This window comes from Leptonychotes weddellii, chromosome 12, assembly GCF_054177405.1.
Source record: "Leptonychotes weddellii isolate Sample4059 chromosome 12, ASM5417740v2, whole genome shotgun sequence".
Classification (NCBI taxonomy): Eukaryota; Metazoa; Chordata; class Mammalia; order Carnivora; family Phocidae; genus Leptonychotes; species Leptonychotes weddellii.
The window spans coordinates 41,771,778-41,796,812 of record NC_138380.1 but is presented as its reverse complement, the minus strand read 5'-3'; the positions used below and the strand labels follow the sequence as shown (position 1 = coordinate 41,796,812).

Sequence of the window (25,035 nt, the reverse complement as noted above, 5' to 3'; positions counted from 1 at the left end):
AAAAGCATCCATGCTTTTGTCATTAAGTATGATGTTAGTTGTGGGTTTTGTTTTTGTTTTTTTTTTTAGGTGCCTTTATCAGGGTGAAAAGGTTCCCTTCTATTCCTAGTTGGTTGAGAGTTTTTATTATGAAAGGTGTTAGATTCTGTCAAGTGCTTTCACTTTTTCTACATTTAGTGAGGTTGATCATGTGATATTTAATATTCTTTTATTTAGGAAAAAAACCAACTCAGGCTTGAAGTAAAAAAAAAAAAAAAAAAAAGATAATTTATTGGCTCACTTTTTTTTTTAAGCTCACTTACCTGAAAAGTTCAGTGGGTATCTGATCTATGGTTATAACATGGTCTTATTGTGAATGGTGTTCAGAACTGTCATCTGGATTTGCATCCTTTCCCTGCCTCCCTCAAGTCCTCCCACACGCATTCCCTTTATGTGTGAATCATGTTTAGGTCCCGTGTGATGGCAGAATGACTGCTGGCAGCTCCAGGCAAACATCTGCAAGACCAAAGAAAAGAGAGAGTCTCCATTTCTTTCTGCCTTTGTCCAGACCCAGCAATAGTCCCAAGTTTATCTTTGGTTTGGTCACTTGCCTGTTGTGTATCATTGAGGACAGGGGATGTGAAGCTCCATTTAAGCCTGAATCACATGTCCCCCCAGGAGCTGGTCAGCCCCACCCAACTACATGGATAGAGTGTGGAGAAGGAGATTTTTAGTAACAGAAATGTGAAGGGTGGATGCCAGGTTGCCAAAAATAAATGTCCGCTCTACCTTCTGTAGTGAAATAATCCAGGATAATGCAGTGTGTGAAATTAGCATTTAAATACTTTTATTCCCCTACCCCATCTCTGGCAGGGATAGCTTATATAAGCTAAAACTTTTCTCTGCTCATCGAAGTTTCTTGTCTAATCCTTCCAAGTGGGGAGTTTGGCTGACACCACATTCCATCTCCAATAGAGAATGGCCAAAAAAAGGAGTGGGGGTTGGACAGGAAGATTAATCTAATGGTAATCTAAGAGAGCAGGGACTGGTTACACCCACAGTTTTCATCTGCTCTTTTGTTACCTTGAATTATTTTATCATTTCCAAGTGTGTTAGTAAGGGTTCTCTAGAAAAGCAGATCCAATAGTATACAGAATTGTATACGTATTATGTATATACATATATATGTGTGTGTATATATATATAAATACATGAAGGGTTTTATTGTAAGAATTGTGTCTTGCAGTTATGGAGACTGAAAAGTCCCGTGATCTGCTATTGGCAAGCTAGAGAACCAGGAAAGCTGGTGATGCAATTCGGTGTGAGTTCAAGGGCCTGAGAATTGGGAGAGGTGGATGGTATAAATCCTGACCTGGGTCGACAATCTGGAGAACCAGGTGCATCAGTGTCCTAAGGCAGGAGAAGATGGATGTCTCAGCTCAAAGAGAGAACAAATTCTCCATTCCTCTGCCTTTTGTTCTACTTAGGCCCTCCGTGGATTGGATGATGCCCACCAGCAATGGTGAGGGCAATCTTCACACAGTCTACTGAGTCAAATGCTAATCTCTGCCAGAGATAGCCTCACAGACATACCTAAAAATAGCGTTTTATCAGCTGTCTGGGCATCCCTCAGCCCATCATGATATATAAAATTGATAAGTAAAATTAACTATCACATCAGTCAAGGTAACTGCAGATTAATTTAAAACAGGAAATGGATTAATGGCCTCTTAATTCTTGCCTCTTTTCTCATACAGTTATTTCTGAGCTGTATCTGAGCTTCCTAGGACAGGACATCATGAAAGAGGAGTGTGTCCCAGTCCCACTCTAGACTCTGCATTGCTCTGCCTGTAAATGTCATATAATGGGAATGAGACCTCTGTGGTCTCTTAATGTGCCTTCTGAAAATCCAGTAACTTTATGCTTTAAAGAAAAGTTATTCTTGGTCATGGTTTTTATAGTTAAAAGCTATAGGATAAAATAACGATATATATAACTTTTAGGTAAATGTAGAACCCATTATAGGGAAGGTGGTGTTTTAGTTGTTATTACAGTTTACCAGCTACTTTCAAAACTTAACTGCAGCTGTGCTTCGTGGGGTGGGGGGGGGCGGGGAGCTGTTTAACTTTTTTCAGATTACTGTAAGATAAACCTAGTCTAGGGCCACATTTTTTTCAATTTGTAGATATTTTTTCACATTTCAACAACTGAAATCGGGAAGCATCTTAGAATCAGCACCATGTCATATTGCTTAATGGGCAGGTGTTATTTTTTTTTTCCTTGTGTTACATAAAATAATGGTATGTCTTAAAATTGATGGTGTGTGATGATTAATTTTATGTGTCAGTTTGCCTGGGCCATGGGGTGCCTGGACATTTGGCCAGACATCTTTCTGGGTGTCTGTGAGAGGGTATTTCTGGATGGGATTGACATCTGAACTGGTAAAGTAGATTGCCTTCCCTAATGTGAGTGGGTCTCATCCAATCAGTCAAAGACCTAAACAGAATAAAAAGGCTAAGAAAGAGGGAACTCCTCCTGCCTGCCTGAGCTGGGACATTGGTCTTTCCCTGCTTTCTGACCCGGACTGAAGCACAGCTCTTCTTGGGTCTCAAGCCTCTTGATTTGTGTGAATCAGGCACCAGACATCTGTACCTAAGCAGCGCACAGGGCTGTGCTCAAAGCTCCTACTGGCCCTCTCTCTGTCTGCCTCAGCCACAGAAGAGTCTCATTAGAAAAATGTATCCCTAAAGGGCTGTAGCATTTCAGAGAAAGAAAAATATATATCCGACTGAGGACTCTGACAAGGCTATGCAGAAATAGTCAGAGATGACATTTTAGAAAGAAGATCCAGCTCAGGCAACAGCCCAGAAGCAGAAAATAAGTTTGGTTTGTCTAAAATATAGATTGGGTAAGAGTACTAGATAAGATATATATTTCAACTGAATATGGTGTGTCCCCTGAAATTCTCCAAAGTAAAAGTAGTTAAGCCCTTGAATGTTTTAAGATTATTTCATTTCAATGGGTCAATACTAAGTAGTGAGTCAAAGTTCTTTTCTCCTATGGCTCATATGCCCCTACACAGGCTTATTAGCACTCTGTAACTCTGTATGATGTCGAAAGGGCTGTAGCCAGGCCACAGGGGCACAAGAGCACCTGGCTCAGTGGGGGGTCCACACAGACCAGATTCAGCCACTTGCTGCTGACAGAATCTAAAGACAGAGTTTTTCCAAGTGGGGAGTTTGGCTGACTGGTGGTGGTGAAACAAGAAAATAATGTATTTCAGGGCGCCTGGGTGGCTCAGTTGGTTGGGCGACTGCCTTCGGCTCGGGTCATGATCCTGGAGTCCCTGGATTGAGTCCCATGTCGGGCTCCCTGCTTGGCGGGGAGTCTGCTTTGCCCTCTGACCCTTCCCCCTCTCATGTGCTCTCTCTCTCTCATTCTCTGTCTCTCAAATAAATAAATAAAATCTTAAAAAAAAAAAATGTATTTCAGTGAAGACCAACACCAAAAAGTCAGCGGACTAACGTCTCAAAGATGGCCTCCAAAGTGCTGAAAATACTCCTGGGTTTAGATAAGGAAAATGTGGACAGTAAAGGTCAGGTCGATCGATCACTGTCTTAGGGTCAGTTGTGCAGGGTCTTGCTGAAGTCACGGCAGTGGTTAATGCTTGAGGGAGTAGTTTCAGTTCCTAACAGGGAATGCTTTGCTTGTGGGGTCTTTTGCCTGAGTTCAGAGATAAGCGGGAAAGAAGAACTTAATCAGTTAAGAAAGTATAGACTGAGGTCAAAATGGAGGTGGTTGAAGTCCTCTTTCAGAGCAGTATAATGTTCTGCCTCATTTCTAAGTTTGGGATAATCTTTCTTAACCAGAGGAGAGGAGATCAAGTGTGTGATAACAGTGTCCAGGAGATAATAATCTTTTATCTTAAAAAAATTAAAAACCAGAGATTACTAGTACCATATTAAAGGAAAAGGAAATAAAAATCATCAGTAATCCTGTTAACTAGAGAATCATCCCTATGTTCCTGATCCTTGCAGACTTTTTCTATACCTATGTGACTAAAAATCTATGCCACCCACTATGTGGGTGTTTGTTTTTAATTTAAAAAATGGGATCATGCATACAGATATTTACTAACCTACTTCTTTCCCTTAGAATTTCCCCTGGAATTTAAGCTCCTTGGAGCTGGGACCCAGCCTCCTTTGTCAGGTCCCATTCCTGTGTCCTGGGAGGCACCTCCCATGCAGGCAGTAATTGAGACCATGCTCTTGCTTCTGTTTACAGGCTGGCAGCCTAGATGGTTCCTTCTCTGTGGGGGGATATTATCCTATTATGATTCTCCTGAAGATGCCTGGAAAGGTTGCAAAGGGAGCATCCAAATGGCAGTCTGTGAAATTCAAGGTGAGAAACCAAGAGATTTGCAGGTTTTCTTTTTCTTTCTGTCTCTCCCATAAAATAAAAAAGCACTGGCCTCTGCGTGTCTTTCTCTGACGTTCTTATGGTACAAAGATACACAGTGTTATGTCCCAAAGAAAGCCTTGCAAATAAGACCTAAAATCAGCCAGTTTTTACAAGGAGGTTGTTGAAGAAGTAGTCAAAATAAATGAGAGCAGTGTGCTTCACCATACATCTAGTGCTCATTTTTTAGTCACTTGCTCACCTAAAGCCAGCGACTATGTGCAAAGCTTAGTTAAGTTTTTTACTGCAGCGTCTAACACTTCTATGTTTAGATCAGGACACACACACACACCTTCTCACCACCACCACATACGTAAAACAAGCAAACACATAAAGACCTGCAAATAGCCTTTACTTCTTGGTTTGGGGACATCTTGAGACATGCTGAGAAGATGTGGCTTTGAAACAGATTAGAAGAGAAACAGATTAGAAGGGTATTTTGCAGCCTGATGGGAGGTGAAGGTCAGAGTGTGGTTTTCTTATTTCTTCTCCCAAAGGTCTCACACTTCTGCTCTAACTTGTGAAGGACAGTAGAAAAGGAGAAATAATTGTGTTCTTGATTGCTTTCCAATAAACCCAAGAAGATAGAGAGGCACACTCTTACTGTTGGCATGCAAGCCTTTTTGGCCTCAGAGCAGTATTACTTTATACACACAAGCCAAAAGAGATTCTGTCTCTCTTCCGATAAGGAGAATTGAGTGCTTCTTTTTAAGTCTTGGTGATATGTTGGAGCCAGCCAAGGTTTTTCCTCTTCATCAGCAGAAGCATCGAGGAAGAGATAAATAAACTAGGGGAGGTGGTAAGGGCTAGCTAGCATCCTCCCTTGGAAGAAGCCTTTAGTGACTTGCACCAGTTGAGCTTAAGAATTTGGGTGGGGTGGAGGCTACCCAGATAGGGCTCTTCTAGCTTTCTGACCTCCCTCTGCCTTGCTCCCAGTTCATTCTGTAGATAATACACGCATGGACCTGATAATCCCTGGGGAGCAGTATTTCTACCTGAAGGCCAGAAGTGTGGCTGAGAGACAGCGGTGGCTGGTAGCCCTGGGGTCAGCCAAGGCTTGCCTGACCGACAGTAGGACCCAGAAGGAAAAAGGTTAAGTATTGATTGTCCTCTGGTCTGGGAGCCTTGGGAATCACCCACTGGCATCTCTGGGTTCTCATATTTGTTATCTTGCCTCTGACCACCCAGCCAGCTTTTTGTATCGTGCAAATGCCATATACGTCTGGAATTTAAACCACAGCCTATATCTAACTCTTCTCTCTTAGCATATCATAATAGAAAGAGCACAGGCTTTGGAGCCAGATACAACTGGATTCAAATCATGGCTTTGTAGGTTACTGGCTTTTTGACCTTGGCATAGGTCACTTAATCTCTCTAATCCTCAGCTTCCTCATATTTTAAAAAGAGGTAATAACCTGCATTAGAAGGGTTGCTATGAGGATTAGTAATGATATGAAACTGTTTAGTACCCAGTCTGGCACAAAGTTGATCTTCGGTAAAGAAGCCTTGGAGCAGGGTACTTTCTGTAGTAACACCCCACTTTCCCCTCCCTTTCCCTGGGGTGGGATGGATACTTAATTGTCAGGTTGCTACTGCTTACTGCTCATTAACTCAACCTCATTAGGTCTCCTGAGAACCCTGGCACAACTTTCTGTGTGGGCCAGGGGAGAGTGCCAGGGCTTCCTGCCTGAGCCTTAGCGCCACCTTCCCAGCCCCCGTCCCCAGGATGTACACCTGAAGAGATTGGCGGGAGACGGGGGCCTCTTTCTCATGACAGGTGTGGTAGATGTGCTTGACTCTTCAAATAGACACCGGAAAATGGCCTCTGCCTTGGTTTTTTTTTTTAATGCTAAATCGGGAGCATATTCCAGACACTGTCAGCCTTGACTCAGGTCAGGTTGTAACGTGCAGCTCTTTCGTGGGAACAAATCCAGAAGTGATAATGACTAGCTGAGCCCTCAGCGCCAGAGTAGCTGGAGCACTGTGCTAATGAGGGAGCAGCATGTGCACTGAGGGTGCCGTTAGCCTTGATGGGTGGCATGCTGGACCAGTTCTGTGAATTAACGAGCCATCTTATTAGTGATAATTGCACGTTACGGAACAGTTTCCCAGTTTGGGGTACTGTTGGCAGGTAGATAGCTATGACCCCATTTTACAGATAGGGAAAACTGTGCAGCAGATGAAACCAAAACTCTGAACCCTTGACTCTGGGTTTGAAAAGTATGCTGTATCCTTCTTCCTATACTGGTGATCATTCAGTATGTTGGCCCAAGAAATAATATAGATTACAAAAGACTAGAAATCTCCTTTTTCTGTTTTTCTTGCCCCCATTATCTTCATATATATCTTATCTATAACCCATACCATAAACATCTGACTTTAGGTATAGGTTATATATTCTACTCTATGGTATGCTAACTAGTAAATTCCTTATTCATCCTGGTAATTACATTATCATCATTTTGTTATTTAGAGTTTGCTGAAAACACTGAAAACTTGAAAACCAAAATGTCGGAACTAAGACTCTACTGTGACCTCCTTGTTCAGCAAGTAAATAAAACAAAAGAAGTGACCACAACTGGTGTGTCCAATTCTGAGGTAAAATATTATTTGTCTTAGTGACAGGAAAAGTAGCACCAGATATTGCTTGCGGGTAATGATTACTCTCACACAGTCCTTGACTATTTTGGAATTTACTATTTCTCGGAGAAAAAAAGTAACAAAATTCAACAAAGAGAAGAAATGTGTGCGTTTCAGCATATGGAAGCATTTGTTTTCCTTCATGGAATGAATTCAGGATTAATTAGTTGATAACATTTGGAACCTTTAACATTGGCGCCATTAGCCTAGCTGATGTACTAAAATACGTTTTTCCCCACTTTGCATCACTTTATAAATACAGCCTTACCTGTCTAGCTGCTTCTATAGGTATGACTACTAACATGCCAGCATCATGTCTATTAATAATGTGTACCTGTCATCTTTGATGAGACTATAACAAGATTTTATTTTATTTATCTATCTATTTATTTTTTAAGTAAGCTCTACACCCGACATGGGGCTTGAACTCACTACCCAGAGATCAAGAGTTGCATGCTCTATGGACTAAGCCAGCCAGGCACCCCTGTAACAGGATTTTATTGGTGACATAATAATTGTGCTTTACTACAGACTAATGCTTTCAAAGATGGAGACACAGCTTTTTTTTCTGCCCGTTGTCAGTAAGGATTGCAATTTTTTTTTTATCTTTTTTTTATTTTTTGAAGATTTTATTTATTTATTTGACAGGGAGAGACACAGCGAGAGAGGGAACACAAGCAGGGGGAGTGGGAGAGGGAGAAGCAGGCTTCCCACGGAGCAGGGGGCCCTATGCGGGGCTCGATCCCAGGACCCTGGGACCATGACCTGAGCCGAAGGCAGACGCTTAATGACTGAGCCACCCAGGCGCCACCAGGATTGCAATTTTTAATGTTTATTAATGAAGTTGTCATTTACTCATCCTAAAACATGTATTAAAAGATCTATCTGGTGTTAGGCTGTGTGTTGAATGGCTCATACCACCCAGGGAGGGTCTCTCTCTCCTCTCAGAGTAGTTATAATCTGAACAACAATGCCTACAAAATGAAGAATCTGTAGATTCTAATTAATGGTTTTAGTAAAAGAAGATTATGCTACTAGTGGTGCTTTCAGTTTTTCTTATAAGGGTGATTTCATTCACTTCCTTTTGGGCTCTCTTATTCATTCAGCAACTGCCTGTTGTGTACAAGACACTGTGCTGGGACAGAGCGGGAGGGAGGGATACCGAAAAAACATCTCAGTCCTGCTCTTGGGATGCTTACCGTTCATAGCCGTGATTCTCAGCCCAGAGCAGTTTTGCCCCTTAGAAGACATTTGCAGTGTTTGGAGACATTTTTGGTCGTCAGGGTCGAAGGAGTGCTATTGGCCTCTACTGTATGGAGGCTAGGATGCTGCTTCACATCCTGCAGTGGGTAGGAGAGCGCCCTCACCGACTTCCCCCACTCCAAAAATTCGTCAGCCCCCCATGTCAGTCTTGCCACAGGTAGGGAAACCCTGGCCTAACAGGGAAGGGAAAATGTGAACATAGCAATTTTTAATCCAAGGAGATGTTTAGAGTGCCCTGGGAACTTGCTAATGAAACTGTGGCTGTGATACTCTGATTTATAATAAGAAATATGTATATTTGGTCTTTATAAGAGAGATATATTTGGCAGAGCTCCTAAAACTCTTAGAATTTCCTGTGATGAGAATGATAAAATTGTCTTTTGTTATGGTAGGGAGACGACTTTTAGAAAGTGCCTAAGGATGGGGGCTGGTTGACCCAGAACCCAACCAAGTGATTAGAGGGTTAGAACTCTCAGATCCACCCCACTCTCATCTCCTGGGAAAGAAGAGAGGCTGAAGATTGAGTTTAATCTCAGTGGCTAATGATTTCATCAGTCATGTCTGTGCAGTGTAGCTTCCATAACCCAAAGAACAGGGTTCGGAGAGTTCCTGAGTTGGCAAACACATGGAGATTCAGGCAAAGTGGTATGGTCAGAGAGCATAGAAGTTCTGAGCCGTTCCCAGCTGCCTTGCCCTTTGCATCTGTTTCTGGGTTGTATCCTTTTATAATAAACTGTAGTAAACTGGCCATCTGGTAACTAGTAAAATGTTTCTCAGATCTGTGAGCAGCTCTAGCAGATTAATCAACTGAAAGGAGGAGGGGGTTAGAACCTCCAATCTGTAGTAGCAGATCAGTCAGAAGCACAAGTGACCACCTGGACTTGCCATTGGTATCTGAAGTGAGGGGTGGGGAGCAGCCCTGTGAGAGCTGACACTGTCTTCAGGGAGATAGTGTCAGAATTGAGTTGAGTTACAGAACACCCAGCTGGTGTCAGAGAATTGTTTCATGGTATGGGAAAACCCACACATAATTGATGTCAGAATCATAGTGGTCCACAACCAGTAACATCATCGACTAGCTTGTTAGAAATACAAAATTGAAGAAAATATAGAGGCCACTCTTAAGGAGAAAAATTCAACTGGATAAATTTTTAAAATCTTACTGGCTTTATTCAGCAACTCATGAATCAAGCAACATCTCATCTAACAGATAAAAAGGAACTCTGAAAAGCCTTATGAGGCTAGGGATTGTTACAGATAAAGTGAGCAGGAACAAGGAAGTTCTGCTGGGCCTTTACTGATTGATTAAAGCAGGGTTACTTCCTTCATGTGGAGCAAAAGGAAATCTTGGAGCTGGGTCAGGTAACTTGTGCTGATTGGTTGACCTAGGCCTGCCTTTTTTGGGACAACCAGACATAGGAACTGAAGTTTTTGGTTTGCTGATGTGAGGCTTAGCATGAGCGACTCCATCTTGGGCCCGGTCTGGTTTCTTTTATACCATTAAGATGTGTTTACTGTACTCTCTAGTCAGGGTATGGCCTCAGTTTCCTGAACAACTTATTAATATCAGTATTCAGGGGAAAAACATCCTGAACAGGTAAAATAACTGGGAGAACAAGTGATTAGCTATTCAAAAGAATTCCAGTTGCTAAAAGCTCTTAAACTCATCTGTACCGAAAGCCAAAAACCCCATTCTGAAAGTAAATAATGATTTATGGTTTCTAATTCTTCTATTCTAGAACCTCATTTTTACTCAGGCAATGGGAAACATTTTTCTATTGATTCCACTGATCTTCAATCTGTGTGATTCCCTGATTCATGCCTGCCACCCCTTATAGACCGGAACTCCCTGAGGGCTCTGTGCCCAGCACCTGGCACAGTGCTAGTATATAATACTTTTGAATTGAAAGAAGTTGTTGCCTTCAGCTGGAACGGTGGGGGGAGAGTGTGAAGGGTCAGATGGAGGCTTTATAGGGCTAGTAGATAAAGTGGACTCAGTATTTTCCTTTTGTAAATGATGTACATATTTGTCCTTCAAAATAGGTGGGTACATTATTACTACATTGTGGATAAAAACCTCTAAGGACATTCCACCATTGGGCTCTTTCTTTTTTGGCAAGGTAAAGGAATCTTCCACTCTTGTTGTTTCGTAGGAAGGAATTGATGTGGGAACTCTGCTGAAATCCACCTGCAATACTTTTCTGAAGACTTTGGAAGAATGCATGCAGATCGCAAACACAGCCTTCACCTCTGAGCTACTCTATCGCACTCCCCCAGGTTCACCACAGCTGGCCATGCTCAAGTCCAACAAGGTAAAAGCCAGCTCAGCTTGGCAGCAGCAGGGCATATGAAAAGATGAAAAGTTAAAAAGTGATGTAGTGAACCATGTTATCCATCACCCTTTGGTGACTGAGAAAGACATTTTTTTAGTGGCCCTCCCTTTATGTCCACTTACATATTTCTGCCGTCAGTCCTCTGTATCCATTTATTTTTAGCAATTTTACCACCTAAACCTGTGTCTGATGTAACTAGGCTCTTTTCAGCCTCCTTGTCCAGCAAATCTTGCCAAGATTTGTGGTGACCTTCTAACTAGTTACTTTCAGCCTAACCCTTCCAGGCAGCTGACGGTATTTCTATTCATGAAGTATAAACTGGACCACTTTACCTAAACTTCTCAGTGCCTCCCTCATTGCCAAAGGTTAATGTCAAAACTTCTTAACCCATTCCCACACCCCCAGCTTCGTGCTCTGTCATTACCTGGCTGAACATACTAACTGCATAGAGCTCCCCTGACATCTTCACACCATTTCCCAATGCCAAGAATGCTGTTCTCACTTATCTTCCCCTAGTTAGCACTTCCCCATCCTTCAATATTTAATCTCTCCTTCCCTGAATCCCGAAGTTGGGCTAGGAGCTCCTCCTCTATGCATACCCCTATTTTTTAGGGTTACTCTTTATTGAAATTACCTTAAGGGTAGGAACCTCATACTGTTCATCTTTATACTTTTAGTGTTTGAAACAATGCTGCATCATAATCTTTAATGAACATAACTAAAATTATGAGAAAGCCAACCACCAAGGGTTTGGCTATGGTAATTAGATCCTTCAAAAGAGCCATCTTCCTTTTCCTTAGAAATATGGGTACACTTATTTGAAAACATACAAAGGACCGGTTAAGATCAATGACTCCCTTCTTTTGGGAGAATCTAAAATTGTTCCTGTTGAGTGGGGCAGTTATGTTATGGTCATATTTACCACTTTTATATGTGATGAAACTCCAAATATGCTCTGTTGGAAGTTTAACATGAAGCTTTCATTTTTTTTTTTTGCTTCTTTTAAAGATGAAACATCCTATTATACCGATTCATAATTCATTGGAAAGGTACAGTAACTCTTTTGGTTTTTTCTTCTTTCTAAAAATAAATACGTTTTTATTGTTTGTTTAAAAAAAAAGAGAATATTTTGATCATGATTTGAGATAATACCAGAAGGAAACAGTATCTGATTTTCCTCTTTGGGGTGAGCTTGAAGCAATGCAGACCTTTCACTTAGACTGACTACCTGGGAAGATGTTTGCATTTTCCCTCAGGTATGGATGGGCCTGCCCACCACATGTGGTAACTTTTAATTGCTCTAGTGTACTGAGAGGTTGGAACCTCCTCTCTTGTGGAGGAGCCTGGCATTAACCTAAATGTGCTTTTATCCAGAAAAGACAGTACTATTTTGTTTTATTTAAAAATAAAAATGTTAGGTAGCCTTACAGGTTATAAAAAAACAACAACTTAATATCAAAATCTAAACTATTTCTTCCTCTAATTGCTCCTTCAATTTTAGAAAAAGTACACATTTACATAGTTGTGTTCCTATTATTTGGGGTCTTTATTCAGTTATTATTTTTTATAAGCATTCCCATATTTTGACATACTCCATATATTTGTCCTTTCAAATTGTTATTTAACATTTCATCTCTTTGTATACTATTGTTTGCTTTAGTACAAGGATTGTTCCAGTTTGGTTAACATTTTTATCTTGTTCTGAATATTTCTACTAGAAAAAATAGACTTTTTTCTCATGACATTTCCTTAATAAACACCTACATTTTTAATTGCTAAGTTGAAATATGGCATTTCTTTAGAGAAAAAAAAAAATGCTTTTCCTGGAGTCACCATATAGCTTGGACCCTTTCCCTTTGTTTTTATTAGGAGAAAATATTTTTGTTCTAATTCGGTTGGATCTAATCACTTACAAGATATTATGATTGTCCCTTCAACAGAATTAGCTGTTCCACTTGCATGTTAAAAGCCCTGAAGAGCAACAGATCCTCAGGAGGTATCCTGTGTCCTCCTGGGTTTTTTCTGTCAGACATACTTTGCAGGGAGTATTCTCCCCTGACCACAGCATGTAGCTTCTAGACAGTTAACTGATAGGCAAACACATAGGAGTGACCAGTGATTTTGATTGCTGAAGAGAGAGAAAAACTTCCCAGGGAGGAGCTGAGGAAAGTGAGAAAAGTGTTAAATGTGTACAGGTAGAAAGCCGATTGAAAACCAAAGAGCTGTCAATGAGTATTTCCTGTTGCTGGTGGGGAGCAGGAAGTTTAAGTCACCTGAGGGTCCTTGAGAAGCCAGGAATGGCTCTTTGATTTCAGAACCTCAGTTGGGAGACAGGCCTGCTCCCATCACAGGCGGATACCTGTCTAGGAGGCAGGAGGCTGAGAGGTTTGGCTGATTCAACAATACTGGTTTTTAATCACTGTTAAAAGGAGTTGGTGCTTGTGAACCCCTCCCTCCTTTCTCAGAATAAGATCTACCTGAGCAATCTATTTAAGACCAAATAACTGGACTTTTTGGCTTTTCTCCTTATAAAAAATTTTCAGGCAAATGGAGTTGAACAGTTGTGAAAATGGATCTTTACATATGGAAGTAAATGCTGATGAAGAAATCCTAATGAAAAATAAGAGCTCCTTATATTTGAAACCTGCAGAGATAGATTGCAGCGTATCAAGTGAAGAAAATACAGCTGATAATATAACAGGTGAAAACAAAAGTAAAGTATGAAGCAAACCATTGAGCCCAAACCATTGATCTTGGGAGTTTGATTGTATATCCATGAAGTGATACTTGACAGGGGTTGGCCTCAAGATGGTATACTAGTAGCTAGTAAGGCAGACATTAGCTTGGTAACACAGGTCACTTGACCACATTGTGCCATCCCATCCGACCCAGTGTTGAAAAGGCAGAATGGAGAGGATTTTTCCCACTCACTGTTCTTATCTGTAATGTCTGTGGGCTGTGGTGAGCAGCAGCTGTCTGTGCTGACTTTGTAGAAAATATGAGTGTTTCATTGGCCTTCTACTCTAAGTCTCAAAATCCTTTGAACTTAAACTGTGATGTCAGACTTAACAGAGCATAAAGGTGTGGCAGTTCAGGTTGCTCTCCTCCTCGTTTCTGGCAAGGCCAGAGAATGGCAGAATTCACCAACCCACCCATCAGGTTTTCACCCAGCCTTCCCTGTGTCCATCAAGCCAGAATCCCATGTTTCAGGTAGTAGCTTGTAGTTGAAAATGCCACCCTTTCAAATTTGCTAATTCCATTGGCTCTAACCACTAAAACCAGCTTTAGATCAGTCTAAGACAACCGTATTAGAGCTTTTATTTGTGTTGCAACTGTTTAATAAATATTTTTAAAAATAAAATTTTAAACAAGTTTCTTGCTCCTCTCCCCTGAAATAAGACCCTGTTTTTTCCAGATGAGTTGGGGAGAAAGAAGATGCATTTCATAGCTGTTAATCTGAGGCAAGCAATTCACTGAATCACTGAAGTTTTATCCCTTGAGTAAATAATAAAGATAGGAGAATTTCTGTGGAAACAGACTGTTGTTTGACCAATAATTTTACTTCTAGGAATTTGTCTCCAGGGAATAGTCAAGTTTAAGGACAAATACATGTGGACAGGGATATTCTTTATGACATTACAGTTGATTCTCATTATTCATGGTTGTGTTCTGTGAAGTTACTGCAGACACTGAACTAGCAAATACTGAACCATTGCTTCTAGGGGAAATACAGAGTTTGGTTCCTACAAACCTCTGTTCACATTTTGGTCAGCTGATCAGTATATAGACTTGTTTTATGTGTGTTTCTGTTTAAAGACACCTTATTTAATATGTATTGTTGATTCATTAACATTGATCCCACGGCCAACAGTACTATCACTCGTGCCTGAATGAAGCTTACCTGACACATGTATTTTCTCCATAAGGCACATCACAGCCTTCTTACACTTAGGACCAGTAGACAGCACTACACTTGGAGGCATCTGTAAACAGCAAAATCAATAACAAAATGCACAAAGCATGACCCTACATAAACACACTTGTGTATGGTATAAGAACCGAAGCAAGAGGGCAAATTGTTACCTTGTTTGACCTTAGCTGGGAACATGTATATCAGGCGACTCAAATTTTTCACATCTACATGTGTCTCGAAATGACTGCAGACGTGCCACAAGCATTGATTTTTAGGATTGCAAATAAACTATCATGAGAAGGCAAATTCACAAATACAGAATATGCTGATAATGAGGATCGACTGTATTTATAACACTAAAATTTTAGAAACCACCTAAATTCCCTCCACATGAGCTTGATGCAATATATATGGTCATTAAAATCACATTTTAAAGAGTATTGAATGATAATGAGAATATTCCTGATAAACTGTTGAGTGAAAACAAGCAGGATACAAACCTGCATATATTTAAACCTAATTTTGTTTGTGTATATAGTATTTCACTGATTTTTATTTCTGTAAACTTCTCTGTTTTGGAAATATTCAACAATGAATATATATTAATTTTTGTAGTATGTAAATAATAGTTTAGTAATAGGTATTTTCTATGTGTAGTCCAAGGTGAGATCATGAAGGAAGAAGGAGAGGACAACCTGGGAAATCATGACAGCAGCTTAGCACAGCCTGCATCAAACTCCTCAAGTAGCTCTCCGGAATCCCACTGGGAAGAAGGCCAAGAAATCATCCCAACTTTCTTTAGTACCATGAATACCAGGTATTCTGTACTTTCTAAAATCAGTGACAGTTGGATACCAGCTTCCCTTCTGGAAAATCAATCATGGTGTTCCTTTCAGGTGATGGCATATTTTAACAGAACAGAAGATATGGTATACTAAGTATCTGCTTTACCTTTCTGAAGCAGTGAGGAATTGGATTGTGAGACTATACCCTGAACACATTTTAGCTTGCTTTGGTAGATTATCTTTGGAAAATGATTTTATTGGACCATATTATAATAGAAGAACAATCACTGAAATCAGGCCAAGTGACTTGCTCTATAGAGGGGCAACTGTTTTCATGACTACCTCTGAACTGCAGAGAGTGTTAATGTTGTATTTTCAATCTTTCCCCTTCTGTATCACCAAATTGTTTAGCTTTAGTGACATTGAACTTCTGGAAGACAGTGGCATTCCCACAGAAGCATTCTTGGCATCATGTTATGCTGTGGTTCCGGTATTAGGTAAGATTACTGCATTTGTCTTAAATTCATTAGTCTCTAGAATCTGTCTCACTGCTGTTACTTTGTAGTAGAAATATCCTGAACTATATGTACAGTGAAATGACCCTTCTTGGTTACCTCTCCATATCACCAGCCACATGCAGTTAAAACTGTATGGCCTTGAGCATTATTGCATATTTGCTTTTTATTCCTACCTAGAATTAAGTATTGACCACAGAGTAGTATAAGGAACAAAGGGAATTTTATTTTCAAGAAATCATACTTAAAAGCAAGAGTAAAAGTAGTTGAGGAACAGACCTTCAAATCCATTGGTATAATGATACCAGTTAAAACATTTTTTGCAGGGGTGCCTGGGGGCCTCAGTCGTTGGGCGTCTGCCTTTGGCTCGGGTCACGATCCCAGGGTCTTGGGATCGAGCCCCACATCGGGCTCCCTGCTTGGCGGGGAGCCTGCTTTTCCCTCTCCCACTCCCTCTGCCTATTTTCCTTCTCTCGCTGTGTCTCTCTCTGTCAAATAAATAAATAAAAATCTTTAAAAAAAAAAAATTTTTTTTTGCAAAGATTTAAAAATTATATGTATAAATTTAGTATATGTATACATTTACTTTTTATATAGAGTCAGTAGAACCAGACATCACTAATGTGTTGAGATTTGTTTTATGACCTATTTAGCTATGCATCTTTTTTTAATTCATGTTTTAAAAATTTTACGTATCTTTTTTGAAATTGAGATATAACTTACATAGAACTTAAGTATTATGATTCAGTAAGTTTTGACAAACACATGTACCCCTCTGTAATCCATATATATCCCTATTAAGATGTGAAATGTTTTCATCACCCCAAAATGTTCCCTGTGCCAGTCAACCCACAACTATCACCCAGCCCAAGGCAACTATTTTACTGATTTCTGTCACCATAGATTAGTTTTGCCTCTTCTAAAGTCTCATATAAGAGAATCATACTATCTACTCTTTCACATCTGTTTTTTTCTCTCAGTATAATGTTTTCATCCTTATTGTTAAATGTAGCAGTAGTTCATTCCTTTTTATTGCAGATAGTATTCTATTAAATGAATATACAATTTGTTCATTCTTCTATTGATGGATGGACATTTGGGTAGTTTCTTATTTGGGGCTATTTTTTTTTTTTTTTAAAGATTTTATTTATTTATTTGAGAGAGAGAGTGAGAGACAGAGAGCACGAGAGGGAAGAGGGCAGAGGGGGAAGCAGACCCCCCGCTGAGCAGGGAGCCCGATGTGGGACTCGATCCCGGGACTCAAGGATCATGACCTGAGCCGAAGGCAGTCGCTTAACCAACTGAGCCACCCAGACGCCCCTTATTTGGGGCTATTATAAATGAAATTGCTCTGAATATTTTTGTGTCTGTAGGCATATTTTTTCATATCTTGAAAAAATACCTAGGAGTAGAATTGCCAATTCACTGGGTTCATCTGTTTAACTTTATAAAAAGTGATTACACAGTCATACAGTTCCAACAACAATGTATGAGTATTCTGGTTGCTTCACATCTTCACTAACACTTGGTTGGTATTGAGGTTTTTTTGTCTGGCTATTCCTCTAAATGTTTAATGGTATCATTGTGGCTTTAACTTGTGTTGGGGAGGAAGAAATTTACTCGGCCCCCAAGGTCCTTCTGGCTGGACCAAGAATCAAATTGACATGAGATAGAATAACAGGAGAAAATCAAATGTAATTCTGTACATACAGAGAATCCACACAGATGTGAAATTCCAAAGACAGGGAACACGAGGCTTATATGACATCCTGACCTAAGGAAAGGGGTTAGGGGCCTAGAGGTGGGGATACAAAGGGGAGGAAAACCATTAGTAGGAAGATGAGATGGTTGGAAAACCAAGGCTGCCCTGTTAATGCACATAAGTCTCTTAAGTAAAGAGGAATCTGTTAATTGCATTCTTCTGGGGCAGGCTTTCCTTTCCAATGTAAATTTAAGCAGTCAAGGGGAAGGTAAAGAATTTTTCCTGAATCTGCTGGGTTTTGGTTGCTTTTAACTCAAAATAATCTTCACATTCAAGTCGCCCACCTTGGGGTGCCCTTGCCCTTTACACTTCCCCGATGACTAATGATGTTGAGCACTTTTTATATAATTATTGGCCATTGCTGTCTCCTTCATTGTGAAGTCTTTTCAAGTCTTTAATCCATTTTTAAAAGTTGGTTAATGTTCTTTGTATTGAGTTGTAAGCATTCACTATATATTCTCAAAAGCATTCCATTGTAGACATCATTATGAATATTTCCCCCCCAACTATGGCTTTCTTTTCTTGATGTCTTTGAAGAGCAGTTTTTCATTTTCATGAAATCCAGTGTATCTATTTTCTTTCTTTTATCTACTGACTATAAAGTTAGCACATCTAATGCCCTAAGAAATCTTTGTTTACGCCCACGGTCATGAAGATATTCTCATGTGTTTTCTATTCCCTGTAGTCTTGATTTTTTTTAAAAGATTTTATTTATTTACTTATTTGACAGAGACACAGCGAGAGAGGGAACACAAGCAGGGGAGGTGGGAGAGGGAGAAGCAGGCTTCCCGCCGAGCAGGGAGCCTGATGCGGGGCTCCATATCAGGACCTGGGACCATGACCTGAGCTGAAGGCAGTCGCTTAATGACTGAGCCACCCAGGCGCCCCCCAGAATTTTGATTCTTGATGCTATTGTAATAAATAAATAAATACTCTTTATTTTTCCAGTTGTTTGTTGGTAGCATACAGATACAACTGACTTTTGTGTTTGAGTAGTTTTTTATAATCATGAGTGAGTTGATTTTATAAAATACATTTTCAGCATTTATTGAAATTGTGGGTTTTTTTCCTGTACTTTTGTATATAGTGAATTACATTGTTTGAATGAATTTACATGTATTATCTTACTCTTTGTTTCTACCATCTTACTATTTATTTTCTATTTGTCCTATCTGTTCTTTGTTCCTTTTTTCTTTCTTTCTTTTTTTTTTTTTTAAAGATTTTATTTATTTATTTGACAGAGAGAGACACAGCGAGAGAGGGAACACAAGCAGGGGGAGGGGAAGAGGGAGAAGCAGGCTCCCCGCAGAGCAGGGAGCCTGATGTGGGACTCGATCCTGGGACTCCAGGATCATGACCTGAACCGAAGGCAGTCGCTTAACTGACTGAGCCACCCAGGCACCCTCCTTTTTTATTTCTTTCTTAAATTCTAGCCAATACTCAATTATTTTTTATTCTGTTTTATTTTCTGTTTTAGCTTTTTATTTGTTCCTTTATATTTGTTCCTGCCTCGGTTCCCCCCCCCTTTTTTTTTTCCAATCAATCAAGTATTTTTTAGAATTCCATTATTTTTTCTCTTCTGGCTTTTTAGCTGTACCCCTTTGTTACTTTTTTAGTTGTTCTTGTCCAACAGAAATATTTGAACCATATATATGATTTTAAATTTTCTAGCAGGCACAATAAATAGTAAAACAAAACAGATAAAACTATTTTTTAAACTAATTTCAATAATATATTTTATATAACCTAGTATATCCAAAATATTATTTCAATATGTAATCAATATAAAGAAATCATCAATAAGATATTTTGCATTATTTTTTTGATACTGAGTCTTTGAAATCTAGTATGTATTTTGTGATGACTGTATCCTAGAAGCCTTTGAAAAACTTATGTTTGGAAAATGATTTAAAAACAGAAAATAAAAGTTTTGGGGAGAAAAACATGCTAAATTTTTTGTTACTATAAAAATATTTGCCATTTAAGAAAATTGCTTTTTCAAAGATGTTTTCAATCTTTTCCTCTAGACAAACTTGGCCCTACAGTGTTTGCTCCTGTTAAAATGGATCTTGTTGGAAATATTAAGGTGAATATACTAACATATCTCTATGGAGACTATACGTTTGGAGGGAGTAGTGCATGAAATCTCATTCAGAAACACGTAATTGTTGAGTTTTATACTCAAGATGAAAAGTATAGGCCAGCTGTGAGAAAGGTTCTGAGGCAGAAAAAAATACTTTAAAAACAGTATTTTAAAGCCTTGAGACTATTTAATTCTAGCTTAAGCCTCATAAAAATTCTCAAACAAGAACACATTACCTTGAAAACAAAAGAAAAAAGATAATAGAGGCTTAATTTATTTTGATTTCTTAAAAGCCTGCTTGACAAGCTTATCAGTCTCAATACTATACTGATCTACTTGATAGCTTTAACATTTTTAACTTAGATTGTTTCCCTGCCTTTCCTGCAGAAAGTAAATCAGAAGTATATAACCAACAAGGAAGAGTTCACCACCCTCCAGAAGATAGTGCTGCATGAAGTGGAGGCCGACGTAGCCCAGGTTAGGAACTCAGCTACAGAAGCCCTCTTGTGGCTGAAGAGGTGAGGCAGCTGGGATGGGGCAGCAGTTGAAATCCAGCTCAGTTGAAATGCTACCAGCAAAAAAAGTATTATGCAAAGACTACTTCTGAGTCGAGGATCTAACTCAATAGCCTTTTCTAGAAGGCCTGATGAATAGAACACCAACTCTTTTTTCTCCCTTCTGATGAACATTGTTAATATTAACAGTATATATAAGATAGGAATCGTAAAGGATAATAGAGTTGACTGGTTTTCTGTAAGTCGGTAGATCACAAACTTTGGTAGCGTCCAAATCACCTGAAGGGCTTTCTTAAGAACACAGATTGCTCCACTCCAGACTCAGACTTTCTGACTCAGTAAGTCTGGAGTGGGAGCCCAGAACTAGCATTTCCAAGTTCCCACTGGTCCCAGGACCACTTTTTGGAAACCACTGTTTAGGTAGATCAGATGAGAAGGGTCTAGAGTAAACTAAAAGGAAATGACAGGGAAGAAAGTCAGAAAGGAGTGCCATGTGACTTGACCTGTTTGCTGCAATATTCAAGATATTATTGAAAAAGACACTGATGTCTGCCATTTCTTTATACCCATTCAACATAAGTGAACTTTGAAAATAATATTTCTTCCTCTTTTTTGTTTTAGAGGTCTCAAATTTTTGAAGGGATTTTTGACAGAAGTGAAAAATGGAGAGAAGGATATCCAGACAGCCTTGAGTAAGTATCCTTTACATTTTGATCATTCCATTGAATAGGATATGGAATGGAGACCCCTAGAGGCAGCATATAGGGGGAACATTCTGCTTTTCTGAAGTTGATTTTGTTTCTTTTCTATTTCATTACTATTGTTTGTTTCTTATATGCTCTGTTAAAAAAAGAACCCATGAGATAACGACCTCGTAATGTAGATCTAACTTATTAAAAATCAGTATATCTTAACAAGAGCTAAATTAATGGAGAGCCATCTCTTAATAGGAAAGCCTAATATTTTTAAGAAGTGAGTTCTTCCTAAATTAATCTTCAAATACAGTGCAGTTCTCCAAAATCAATATCCCAAGAGAAGCTAGTTTTAGAGACCATAACAGGGAGGGTTTGGGGAACCCTAGGAATTTGCTCTGGAGTGAGAGAAAGGGTGGGTCATCATCGTCATCATCTTGTACTCATTAAATGCCTCGTGTTTGTAGTGGTAGAGCTGAGACCAGGATGAAGGCCTTGGTCAAAGGTCATCCTGTATCTCCAGCATCTTTTAGCAGGGACTGGAACCTCGTAAGGTTTTTAGTAAACACTGGGTGGGTGGGTAGATAGATCAGTTTTGGAAAACATTAACTTGGGAGCATCCTCATAGTGCCCTTGATAGAGTGCCTGAACTCTCACTCTTCACCTAAAAGAAATTCTCCCAGCATGGGCCTTGAGGCATGAGGGGTAGGGAGTGGGTATTGAAATTCCATGTTACTTTGAAGCCCTCTATTATTGTGATGTAGAGAAGCACATGGTCAAGCTCTAAGTAGCCATAGTTAAAAATAATGAAATGAATGAATTAGATGCTTCTGCTGTGGAAGGGGAGCCAGTATTCACTGCAGCGTTTTGTTGGTGTCAGGACCGAGCTCTTCCCTCTGGGCCATGAGTCCTGAGGGATTCTGCCCCAGTGTGACTTTCTCAGGCCTTCCTCTCTAGAAACTTGCTGATGTGCCGTGAAACAATAAAAACTGTTTTTTCTGTAACACTTTATGAAGAATTTAGACAACTTAACCCTTACATCAATCCATTTTTGCAGGTTAGGTATCCAAAATTTAGAGAGATTAAAATACACGCTAAGGCCACAAAAGATCTGAAGCAGAATCACTTTGAGCCCCCTGCCTCAAAACTCCTCATTTCGGGGCACCTGGGTGGCTCAGTCGGTTAAGTGTCTGCCTTCAGCTCAGGTCATGATCCCAGGATCCTGGGATGGAGCCCCGCATCAGGCTCTCTGCTCAGCGGGGAGCCTGCTTCTCCCTCTCTCTGCTGCTCCCCCTGCCTGCCTGTTTATGCTCTCACACGCATGCGCTGTCTCTCTCTGTCAAATAAATAAACAGAATCTTAAAAAAAAAAAAAGTCCTCATTTCTCCCACAAAAGGTCTTCTCCACCATTCCTGGGCTACCTGTATTTTTTGGGCTTCTCATACATCCCTGAATTTCTAGGACAGTCTGTTGTATTCTCCCCATGTGTCCTGATTTCAGTACTAAAAGTATTTTCACTGTAACTATTCATGCCCCCTAATCAGTATCATGGAACTTTATGACATGTGGACTGAAGAAGATCTTGGGCGCTCTGGATTCCACCACTTGATACAGCATTGTGTCCTTAGGCAATCTACTTACCCTTTCTGTTTCCCGGTTTCCTCATCTATAAAATGGGAATGATGATACCATTTCCCTAAAAAACGGTTTTTGTAAAGATTAAATAGTTCATGCACATAAAAAGATTAGTAAAGTGGTACATAATAAATACTTAATAGAGACTAGTTTCTCTTGTTTATATTTCATCATTATGACATAAGAAGTTGACAACCTGTCAGAAAATGGAGCTTATTTGTTCCAAATCAGAAATGAGAAGTTTACAAAGCTCTGATGCCAAGCCAGAAATTTCTCTCCATAAAGTTCTTAGCGTGGAAATTTTACACGGGGATGAAGACTCCTCTACTGCAGGAAATACAGAAGCTGTGGGATTCAGCGGTGTGCCTGGTGGGCTCCACGGGTCACATGATGCTGTTGCTTTGTTATGGCTGTCTGTGAGTGCTGACCTCATTCACCCCTCTGCTGGAGTGGAGGCAGAGTAGAACCCAGCTGCTTACTGGACACACAAGTGAAAAAGAAAAGCTTAGCCCCTGGAGGTACGGAGGAAATTGAGGATATCCCCTTTCTGCTGTACCTCTGCCCCTAATTCTGTCCTTTTTCTCACCTTCTTTTTACTTGATTTGGAGTCTGGACCCTTCTGAAGAGAGAGGAGACTAGAAGGGGAAATGCTGCTTCGAAATCAAAATAAGCACAGTCAGTCTCAGCTTTTCTTTCCCTCTCTTCCCCTTTCAGCACTATTTTCAATGGGAAGGAAACAAGGGCTATAAACTTGAGATTTTCATCCTGATGTTCAGGATTATTTCAGAAATTTTCATGATTTAAATCATAGTTTTACTTCTAGGGGTCCCTAGGTTCCTGCCATTGTTCAGTGTAAAGAAAAGTTCTCCTAACCACCCACCCTCCCTTCCAGTTGTAGACACAACAAGCTCTGTGCAAACAAATACAGCTTTATAAGAAGTGTTTGCACATTAACTACGTAGAGCCCATAGGCTCCTTGATGTGGATTTCTCTGGGTCAACAGCTTCTCTTCTCGTTTTGAAATCATAGCCTTTATAAGTAGAACCGATACCTCGTCTGACATGAGGGAGTGTAGGAATGTAGGTAAAAGAAAGGGTTTATGCCTATATTTATATAGGCAAATTAGCTTGCATGTTTTAGATTCTAAAATTGAATTTGAGTTATTGTAATAGCAACTACCGTTTATAGAGCACCCAGTGTAGAAATGACACTAGGTTCTTGAGGAACATTTCATTTAATCTTACAAATACTCCTTTTTGACAGTGAGTAAACTGAGGTCTAGAGAGGATAAATACCTTCCCAGGGGTCTCAAATCTAGAACAGTGGTTCTCAGAATGGTCCAAGGAGAGCATCTTCATTACCTGCAAACTTACTAGAAATGGAGGCTGCCAGGCCCCACCCAGCACCTGCTGATAAAAGCTCACCAGGGATGGGGCACAGCAATCCATGTTAGCAAATCCTTTGGGTGATTCTAATCCAGGTCAAAGTTTGGGATGCACTCAGTAGAGCTAGGACGTTGAGGCTAACCTGTACTAGGCTACGTTTTGATTATTTGGGAATTTTGATTGCTTCTGAGTGATTAATGAATAAACTGGAATAAAAGCACTGAGATTAGTGCCACAGCATCAGTTAATTTTGCCTCCTTTTCAGGATAATTAGCTAGTTCTCCAGGGACAACATTTTTCCTAACTTAGAAACAGCAAGGTAGTAGGGATAAATTAAGGATAAACCTTGACTGGCATTCCCAAATTTGAAAACACTGCTTAAAAGGTAAATGTTCATAAATGTTGATAAAACTTGTGTAATCTTAGTGGCCTTGAAAATGAGAGGTGATAATGTAAAAAATCCGAAATGACACAATGGAAACCTTGACATCTATTAAATCTCTGGAGAATATATGTATAGTCATTGTATTGCTGAAGTTCTGTGACCTAGAATGAGTTCCCAGCATCTGGAAAGAGGCCTTAGGCTTTATACTGCCCCCTTTTGCATTTGAACCACCACTTGGATTTCCTGTCATGATGGTCAGAGTGGACTGTTTGGGTGGTCTTGTGTCAAGAGCTGCTCTGAACCCTTAAATGTCCTATGGCATTCTCTAGAGTTCATTCTAAGGGAAGAGTTAGGTCCACAAGGCAGATATGTTGAATGGCCTACCCTCTAGCTGAGCCCCTCCACTCGCAGACGCCACATCAAAAAGAGATTTTGGAAAGCCTCCTTGTAAGTAGAAGGCAGAAAGGTTGTTCTGGCATTTCATGCACCATTGTACTAAGTGTTACGTGCTCTGCACGGTCCCCTCAGCGGGACAGCATATTGCCACATCCCTCACCTCAGAATGATCCCATAAATGTCAGGTAAACACTCATCCAACCAAGATCTCTACCACAGAATGGGAAAATTGGTAATAAGATGCTCAGTTATGTATTTAATATAAAAAGCTTTCCCAGACAAGGAGGGCTGTGTGA

At 40.0% G+C, this 25,035-nt stretch overlaps 1 protein-coding gene across 1 annotated transcript in view; it reads left to right on the top strand.

Annotated features, from left to right (window-relative positions):
• Nucleotides 1–25,035, top strand: part of PLEKHA8 (pleckstrin homology domain containing A8) — a 54,388-nt gene that overhangs the window by 12,776 nt on the left and 16,577 nt on the right. Inside the window, exons 2-12 of the mRNA XM_006736842.3 lie at nucleotides 4,264–4,380; nucleotides 5,374–5,529; nucleotides 6,911–7,035; nucleotides 10,494–10,652; nucleotides 11,682–11,722; nucleotides 13,217–13,374; nucleotides 15,244–15,403; nucleotides 15,783–15,868; nucleotides 19,676–19,734; nucleotides 20,119–20,249; nucleotides 20,868–20,938. Coding sequence (XP_006736905.1) covers nucleotides 4,264–4,380; nucleotides 5,374–5,529; nucleotides 6,911–7,035; nucleotides 10,494–10,652; nucleotides 11,682–11,722; nucleotides 13,217–13,374; nucleotides 15,244–15,403; nucleotides 15,783–15,868; nucleotides 19,676–19,734; nucleotides 20,119–20,249; nucleotides 20,868–20,938 — 1,263 coding nt within the window. The remainder of the gene's footprint in view (nucleotides 1–4,263; nucleotides 4,381–5,373; nucleotides 5,530–6,910; nucleotides 7,036–10,493; nucleotides 10,653–11,681; nucleotides 11,723–13,216; nucleotides 13,375–15,243; nucleotides 15,404–15,782; nucleotides 15,869–19,675; nucleotides 19,735–20,118; nucleotides 20,250–20,867; nucleotides 20,939–25,035) is intronic.